At 50.5% G+C, this 9,012-nt stretch overlaps 3 protein-coding genes across 3 annotated transcripts in view; all 3 read right to left on the bottom strand.

Moving 5' to 3' along the window:
• The window catches only part of EPUS_08439 (uncharacterized protein), a gene marked incomplete at both ends in the record, with an annotated part of 817 nt that extends 148 nt beyond the window's left edge, over positions 1–669 (bottom strand). The window contains one exon of the mRNA XM_007788943.1: positions 88–669. Within this exon, the coding sequence (XP_007787133.1) occupies positions 88–669 (582 nt within the window). The remainder of the gene's footprint in view (positions 1–87) is intronic.
• A 1,511-nt stretch (positions 670–2,180) lies between these two features.
• Positions 2,181–5,606, bottom strand: EPUS_08438 (uncharacterized protein; the record flags this gene model as incomplete). Its single annotated transcript, XM_007788942.1, has 5 exons — positions 2,181–2,408; positions 2,469–2,684; positions 2,760–4,112; positions 4,163–4,428; positions 4,478–5,606. The coding sequence occupies 5 exons, from the start codon at positions 5,604–5,606 to the stop codon at positions 2,181–2,183; spliced, it is 3,192 nt and encodes a 1,063-aa protein (XP_007787132.1).
• A 647-nt stretch (positions 5,607–6,253) lies between these two features.
• EPUS_08437 (uncharacterized protein) lies at positions 6,254–7,890 on the bottom strand (the record flags this gene model as incomplete). The annotated part of the gene is made up of 2 exons (XM_007788941.1): positions 6,254–7,538; positions 7,589–7,890. 2 exons carry the CDS (start codon positions 7,888–7,890, stop codon positions 6,254–6,256), a joined length of 1,587 nt encoding a protein of 528 aa, XP_007787131.1.
• Positions 7,891–9,012: the final 1,122 nt, after the last annotated feature.

Raw genomic sequence — 9,012 nt, 5'->3', positions numbered from 1 at the left:
GGGGTCGCGATGCTTGCGCATGATCTCGGCGATGCGCTTCTCCAGGCCGTAGGGCGCGGCGCGGTTGGCGCGTTCGTCCTGGAGCACGGCGGCGTCGAAGCGGCGCGTGAGGCCGTCGATGCGCGCTTCCTGCGCGGCGATCTGCCGGCGTAGCTCGCTGGTGTCGGTGCCCGGGTGCGCTTGGCTGAGCGAGGTTTGGTAGATCAGGAGCGTGCATTTGGCGTGCAGGAGTTGGTCGCGGATCTGTTCGGCGTCGTGCGAGGTGGTGGTCGTTTTGGCGTCGCGCGTGGGGATTTGGCGAGAGCTGGGGGGTTCGCGGGCGTGGGATGTACCGGCTGCGCTTGGGGAACAGGCGGAGGATGAGGAGAAGGAGGAGGAGGAGGAGGGGTAAGCGGTACTCCTGGTGATAGGACTGTTTCGCTCGATTGAGGTTGTAGGTTCCTTCCTGGTGGCCTGCGGAGGTCTGGATGGAGGTCTGGCTCTTGGCGACTTCTGTGATGATTGTGCAGCGGTAGAGAAGCCTCTGTCCGATGATGCTGGGGCCGAGGATCCTGATCTCTCTAATGACAGAGTAGGGGTACAGACGCTTGTGTCCGATGATGCTGGGGAGGCTCTTTTGGTGGGCCTGGCGATTGAAGCAGGAGTTGGAGATCCTGATGGTGATGACATGGCTGCGGGAAGCGTATGCCGTACGCCGTATGCCGTACAATGCTTTTGGGGTGACTTCGATTACTCCAACAGAAATGAGAGAAGGGAGGCCCAATGAACAAAACGTACTTTTGGTCACGAACAGTCCAAGTACAAGCTGGAAAAAGAACAGCTGCGCAACAGAAGTTGGGCCTAAATGGCGGCCTGTTACTATAAGTCTACGAGTATGAACTGGTTTGCCTGTGGGAGCTCGGAACATAAGCTTCAAACATGGAGAAGCAATTTGAGCCTGACATCACAAGATCTCAGCCCGAGACGCATTGTGTCGTGACCGAAACGTAATTCTGCACGCGAAGGCGAATTACTGTGGCCGTTGGGGGCGAGAGTCGACGCAAGCCAGAATGACAGCGGGTACCTCGTCCACGAATGTGGTGGTGGAGGACAGGAGCTGAAACTCACGTCAATCATCGCACAATCACACCAAGCATCTTGATGCTCCCCCCCCCATTGGTCCGGCTGAGGGCGGAAATGCCAGACCGATTCAGGAGAACGCTTGGCATCAAACATGTTTCATCATCCGATAATTGATTGATTGATTGATTGATTACTGCGTACTTCCTATCTTCTCACACCATGTACTACGTACAGTCTGTCTGTCTATATTTACAGTCAAGCGAAACAGCACCAGTACCCGATGCCTCCAGCCTGCTGCCGAGATCCGGGATACACGAGAAGTCCCACGTATGCTTCCTCCAAAGCATCAATCATGCTGATTCCCGATTGCGCAACCTTTAGCTCTTCCCCAATTAGGATATCCAATGGCAACTTCCTCTATGACCATTCATTGCATGGGTCTAGGATGACATTTCGTACATTCTGCGAGGTTTTGGCTCCTTTCGATTCCCCCCACCCCCCTAGTCAAATATGTAGTGTTCTGGAGAACTCCACAACTCTATGGCTTGGTATATCATTGGAGGACTCCATCTACGCTTCAGGTTTCTCAATCACGTGGAAACGCTTTTCATCCCAGTAGGCTGTTAGTGCATGCTAAGTCGAGAAAGTCTACGCCACGCCATAGGCTTTATATCCTCGATCTCAAGGCTAGGCCTGTAACCGCTGTCTATACCTACTCCCAACCTACCTCATTTTCTTGTCCCAGCGTGATACTAGTCTTTCATTACACCTCAGCTACTCGTCTTTGCGTGTTGAAATGCTTATGGGCGAAGCGTAGTCTATGGTGGTGGTGGTGGTGCTGTCACCCGGTCTGTCAAGTAAGAAAAGCAAACTCGTTCTATGGAGAAGTACATCTAAAAAGCCAATCTATGGAAATGCAAAAAGCACGCTCGGTCTGCCACAACAGTAGAACAACGAAGTCTGAGCTGACAAACGAGACGGTAGTCGAGACTGTAAAAGAGAGACATCTTTCGAGTTGGACGATAGGGAGAACAATACACGATTTCAAGCATCAACACATAAAAGAACTCTCCACATTCCCTTCTGATCCAGAAGACAGAAAGCTGCACAATCCGCCGCTATAGGAAGAACATTTCATTCTTGAGATCGTCATGGACATCCTGAATCCACGCGCCGCGGTCTTCAGGCGTAGCCCGGTCGAAGGTCCGCTGCCTGTCGTTTTCGGGTGAAAAGACATGCTGAAGATATTTCCGGCCACGATCACATGCTCGATCTGCAAGGCGAGCAGCCGGGTGTATCCCGATCGCGCGGTTACATCTGCCGTACAAGAAGCAATGCTGGTATGTCTGTTTTGCCAATGTCAGCTGGGCATGTACTCATGATGCGAATGGTTGGGAGCCACGCACCTCGCGCTGAACGATGTCCGGAGCCAGATTCAGCTCATCTACCAAGACGACATAGTGCGCAGGACGTGCCGTACCCTTAATCACCGCATGGCTCTGGAGATAGAAGTCGTAGCCGTCTTTATAGGTGACGCCCTGATCCACAACTAAGCCGCACTTGGGGTTTCCGAGCACGTCTCGATCGTCCTCAGAGCGGGGAAAGAAACGAGTGGCATGCCGCTGTCCTATGTCAGTCTGGCTCCCTAAAGAGGGCCCCAAACTCATCGGTCGGGATCCACGCAAGGATGTGCTCACCTTCAACACACACATCAGTAGTATCTTTGGGAACTGCTGTTTAGCTTTGGCGTAGGTCTCCCGGCAAGCTTTCTGGATCTGCGGCCATTCTTGTTTCAGTATCATCTGGAATTGTCCTTCGCTCACCCCGTCTCGGAAGATAACCAAGCGCTCTGGGTACTTGGCTCCAGACTTGCCTCCAGACTTGGCTCCAGACTTGGCTTTCCAGTACTCCAGTCTTTCGACTAGCATCTCGGTGAACTTCTCAATGCGCTCCACTTTGCTTCCCTGGCATCGCAGTGATGCTGTGTAATGACTGAAAGACGTGTAAGTACTGCAAACCACAGCCGCAATTGAGGGACACTTATCCAGGCTTCCCACACCTGGATGCGTAACATCAGCTCCAACGACCATGGTCTCGGGTGTGAACAATTTCGGATCTTTAGCATTGGCCAAGACGGTATTAGTGCCTCGGAGCCTCACATTCACTTTCTGCATGATATTCGCGATCACCTCGGGTTTGCATTTGATCTGTGTTTTCCCTCTGTAGGCTCGAGCTTGTTCTTTTATCGTGAGCTGTTGATCACCCTGCCGGCTACCTTGATGCGGGCGACCTTGATGCGGGCTACCTCGATACGGGCGACCTTGATGCTGGTGACCCTGATGCGGATGACCTTGATGCGGGCGACCTCGATGCTGTTGGCCTGGCCGTGACCGCTGCTGGTAACCTTGCTGACGGCCACGTGGATTATTTCCCTGGTTGCTTGTCTGATTGCCTCGCTCACTGGTCGATGGCTGGCCTTGAGTCCCCTCTTCTTCTTTCTCCCACTGGGGCTCTTTCACCACACAGGTAGTCTGAATGCCTACGAGTGTGTCGGCCACCAACTTCAGCATCGCGTACTGTGGAATGCTCTTCTCAGGAAGGATAACAAAGAGAAAGTCGACATTGACTTTGAATTTATTGAGAAACTCTTGGAGAGTTTTCTTTTGTTCCTCAAGTTTGCCATCGGGGTATGGGAGGATGTGAGATGAAAGACCGTCAGGATGATCCCATGGTTCTATATTGTCGAACGAGCAGTACCTCTTATAACCATCCTCGATAGCATTGAGAAACACTTGTCGCTGGACTTCATCACACGGTGGACCTTTGGTGAATTCGATCCACGACCAATTGTGGCGCTTGGCGCTGAGGGCGAGTGCGCAATCATGTATTTTCCAAGCCCCGTGCTTTGTAGCATCGCTTAGTAAGATCTTTGTACGATTTTCCACTGGGCCGCCTGCATTGTATTGGCGGTATTGCAGAACTGGTGCCGTCAAGTAGCGGCCGTCGATCCTGAGCATATGCAAATCGACATTAAAGCCGAAACCATCGTACTAGAAGTCGGGTCAGCATCTATTTCCTCAACCGGCACCTCTGCTATTACCGGTCCATTTAGGGGACGCTGAGCCCTAATCCCTAGCATGGGAACACCAGAATTGGTGATCAAGCCATGATTGGGGGTGGGTGAATTCGCTATTCTTGCTGGACGACAAGCGAATTGGATCATAGTTGACTGCTGTGCACCAAGAAGGACGTGACGGTAGAAGTTACCAGGAAGTACGTCCAAGAGATTCGCAGGAATGAAGATCGATCTGTCTTGAGACCCCACATCGACGACCAGGCAGTCAGTCGCAGTCCGGATTCCGTGTTCTATGTTACCCGTCAAAATCACTACCTAACTCCACCGAAGGATACTTACTCCGTCTGAAATATTCGAAGACTGTGATTGATTCGCTTGAGATAGCGTTGCCATGCTCATCTTTTTTTTCAAGGTCAAACATCACTTGATCGGGGATCGGCCGATTCGAGCCATTACTTGCCCGCGCGATCCCCCAAACAGAATGAAAGCGTCGTGGTGCGTATGTCGCCCTGACTTGCAGCCCTTTCAAAAACCTTTCAAGTTTGACAAGGTGCTGAACCTGCCAAGCATTCTTGTTTTCCCGATAGTTACGGGGACATGCTTCGTCGGTCCATTGCTTGATCAATTCGTCCATTCGTAGTGGCACGTAAAATGCAGATGTTGCTGCATTGAGATTGAGCAGAAGTCCTGCTCTTGCAATACGCACACTTTTCTCAAATCCAACCGCTGCCTCGAGGCCCCCACGGAGTGGTGCCCTCAGAGGCTGAGTTGTCCGTTGGTCAAAGACTCTACCTCTTCCGATCTTGCTGACATGGGTCGATTGGTTCGTGTGTCGACCCAGAAGTAGGTTCAAAGCAGCGACAGTCTCATCTTTGGCAGTGTATTGGCTACCTGAACTGCTCCCGCCTAGGTAGTCATGCAGAGATCCTAATTCGAGCTTCTTCAGGTAACTGACCGTAACATAGTATTTGAGTGCGTCGGCACCGTGAACAGGTGTATCGCCTATTTCATGGTAAAACACCTCAAGCGTCCTAGGCAAGTTCTTCTCTGTAAGCTGCTTTATGCTGACCAGACGTTCACGGTAATCTGTGGCAGCACTTTTACATGCTGGATATTGGTCCAACAGCAATTGAAGGACTCGTCGTTCACGTCTTTTGCTACCTGGGTCATAACCTCTGAGGAAAGAGAGACTGTAGACGTAAATGGCATCGGTCTTGCCCAGATCAATCGCGAAATAGTTGGCGTCCAATTGTGTGCTCTGACCTTCTTTGCCAGTGCTTGGGCGTTGTGGAAGAGGCTCATCGTCTTCTGGGTCATGATCATCAGTTTTCTGTTCTTCAGTCTGTCTTCTGGATGCCTGTTTCCTTCGCTGCTCTGACAATGGGGGTGGTGGAGGAGGAGCCTCTTGGATTGGGAGATATTCGGCGTCTAACCCAGCCTTCCCTTTCCCCTTGTCGAGGGGTGCCATGACCAAAAGCCAAGGCGAATATGAGGTGACAGAGTATTGAAAGTTTGGAAAGGCTCGAACTCCAGATATTGTGAAGAACATATATACTGAAGCCATGATAGCACCGTCGCACGTTTGCTAATTTGATTGATCACTGCAAGTAGCGATGGAAAATTATGCAGTTTGTAACATACGGTCGACAAACAGGCAAATTCCACACGCCAAACTCAGCAGACAAGATCCAGTACCGCAAGCAAAACATTCAGGCTTCATCTAGTCAGCACCTCCTGATATGATAACTGCTATTCTGGAGGGAGAAGAGTTTGACAGGGAGCAAGCATGACAAGAATTCAAGGAAAAGGGTTGGCACTTCATCTCACAAGGATCTGCATAATGATGAAATTGCATGCTTTGTCGCAGGATACGACCGTAGGCTGGTGTTAGAAGCAGAAAGTGCCTGGTGGCTAATCAATTTCCCAGGTAGTTTGAAGTGTCTGCAGAAGATAACTTCTAGACTGGGGGCTTACCCAGCAATCCATGGTCGTTATAGTTTCTGTCATTGGAAAGAGATCAAAAGCTCGAGCGCTGTGACGTGACAGATGCTAGACCCCTATACGTTCACCTTTAACCTTGCTGGTAGGTCGATTTCTCACTGCTCGGAACCTGAATCATTTCAAGGTGACCAATTCTTCCGCCGAAGTAGGGTGGATAGCGATACAGCTGTCCAAATCGCGCTTCTTGGCACCCATCTTAACAACAACCCCCCATGCTTGCATAGCTTCAGCGACCTCATCCCCTATCAGATGCATGCCCACGATTTCCTCTTCCTTGCCAACAGTGATAACTTTGTACTCCGTCGGGTTCTGACTCCGTTCTGGCTCCGAAAAAACATCGTAAAACATTGCTCTGAATTTGGTATGATAGATCTTAATCTGGTCCTTCCCATATTTGTCGATGGCTTCAGGCTCAGTCAGTCCTGTGGCACCACAATTCGGTTCACTGAAGACCACGCTCGGGATACGATTGTAATCGAGCTTCGAATTTTTAAGCTCGGGAGGTCCGAAGAGACGGTCCCCTAGCTTGCGACCGGCTGCAATAGCAACTGGGGTCAATTCCGCCTGACCCGTAACGTCACCGATGGCATAAATGCCAGGTATGGAAGTATTCTGGTATTCGTCGACCACGATATGACCTTTCTTCCCAAGTTCCATGCCAATCCTCTTGACGTCAAGGTCCTGTATTTCAGGTGCCCGACCAATAGCCCATAATAGTTCGTTGCATTCGAACTCTGAGCCATCGGTATGGATTAGCTTTAGCTGCTTTGACGAGGGATCCGACTCGGACGTGGCTGCCTGGACTTGCACCACTTCTTTGATATCAGGGTGATTTTTGTGGATGATCACTCCGGCATCCTCATAATGCTTGGTCATAGTATCCTGGATCATAGGATCAAATTTCCGTAAAAACCTCGATTGCCTCAAGAACATATGCACTTCGACGCCAAGGGCATTTAACATGCCAGCCATCTCGACTGCAATATATCCCGCACCGACCAAGACATACTTTTTGGGCAACTTTTTCATCGAGAAAAAATCGTCTGAAGTTATACCGTATTCTGCACCCTTGATATTCGTTGGCTTCAAGGGGTAGCCTCCTGTGGCGATCAAGACCTTAGGGGCCGTCAACGTCACTGTCCCACTGCCATCCTTCATATCAACCTGGATCTCGTGCGGCGACAAGAATGTGGCTTTGCCATGGATCAACTCAATATTTTCCTTAGCCCAATTGCTTTCATAGATGCCGTTTAAGGCCTCGATCCTCGCGTCTCGCTTCTCCACGAAAGCCCCAAAATCAAATGGTGTGTTCTCTGGAATGTCGTAGGCATAATGGCGCCCATTTCTCAGTGCTCTATTGATCTGAGCCATGTTGTAGGTCATTTTTTTCGGCACACAGCTGTGAACCGTCAAACTGTGATTGCAAAGAAAGATTCGTGCGTGGCTCACCCGACATTGACGCAGCAGCCTCCAGATCTACCATTCTCGATTATGCACGTCTTTGCTCCATACCACCCGGAGGCTCTTCTCGCGGCACCAGAGCCCCCACTGCCTCCTCCAATGACTATATAATCATATTGCTTCGTAGTTGGTGCCATCTTGTCACAAGAGCTCGCAAAATGTCGTCTTAAGCCTCGCAGTCGATTGCCAGCAGGAGATGCTTGGAAGCTCGAGGTCTCTGTGCAGGCCAGCGTCCGGATTGCAAGGCGATGTTGTGGAACATAGAAGGTCAGTGGACGGGCAATGTTCATTGCTCGATAGGGAGAGCGAATACTCTGTATAGAGTACCTGTACACAACGAAAGAAAACACGGAAGGCTGCGGATGCTATGCACCAATAAGCCGAAAGTGTCATTAGTGATTACGGAAGCATGCTTGGGGCATATGTACTACGTAGCTCTACAGGACTACTAACTAGTTAGTGGCCTTTCTTTTGAGAGCTCAAGGGTAGCCCCGCCGCGCAAGCTGGGAGCAACCTTGTAGCTGCGCAGTATGTAGCACAAGTCGATTGCATCCTGTCGTGTCCCTGATCTGAGACCTCCCCATGTTCAAACCCACAATGGCTGTTATCAATGATTCTGCCGTAGGTGATAAATGCTAGCTGACCGCAGTACGTTGCTTCTGCTGATTCAGTGTCAGTGGGAATCACGATGACACTTCCAGCATGCTTAGGAATCACTCATGAGCAAGCAGACGATTGGACTGGTCTTTGCTCGCAGAGGCTTGATCCTTGAAGCTTGCTCATCCTGTTTTCTGCCACGAATGATTGGGGTGTATCGAGCTCTCAGTCTCGTTACAACGGGCTCAGTCTATCAGGCAGATCATCCTTTACTACATGATCTATTCTCAGAAGTCCTGTCGACTCCCGAAGCAACGGTCAAGCGGACTTTGGACGTGGCAGATGACATCGCAAGGAATACTGCTTTGTAGTACAGTGAGTACCCGGTTGATGCATAATCTGATGTTTCAGGGTCGGACTCTGCCGAGGCTACCCATCTACTGGATTCACGGTTGATACACTCATTGTTTGGCAGCAAGGACAAGGAGGAGCCCATCAGTAGCTTCGTAGAGAAGAGAATACCCCGTTTCAAAGATTCCGTGCAATATGATGCCCTCGAAGCTCACCCAAACCGATGGATGTCAAATGGAAAGGGCGACAAAGCAAGGCTATGAATTGACTTACTATGTAGCAACCAAACCTGACAGAGGACTCGGTACGGAGCACATCCTTTGTAGAGCCTAGTTCGTATCACATTCGCACAGCGAGTCTGCGAGGTCAGCTACCGTCTTTTTGTGTATCTGAATCCATCCTACGGAATTCCCTCGAATCGACGAGATTTGCCAATTCGCCAGATGCCCCTTGTCTATATCAGA

Source organism: Endocarpon pusillum (genome assembly GCF_000464535.1).
Source record: "Endocarpon pusillum Z07020 unplaced genomic scaffold C730465, whole genome shotgun sequence".
In the NCBI taxonomy this organism is placed as follows: Eukaryota; Fungi; Ascomycota; class Eurotiomycetes; order Verrucariales; family Verrucariaceae; genus Endocarpon; species Endocarpon pusillum.
The sequence above is the reverse complement of the archived record's forward strand: the minus strand, read 5'-3'. Positions and strand labels throughout refer to the sequence as shown.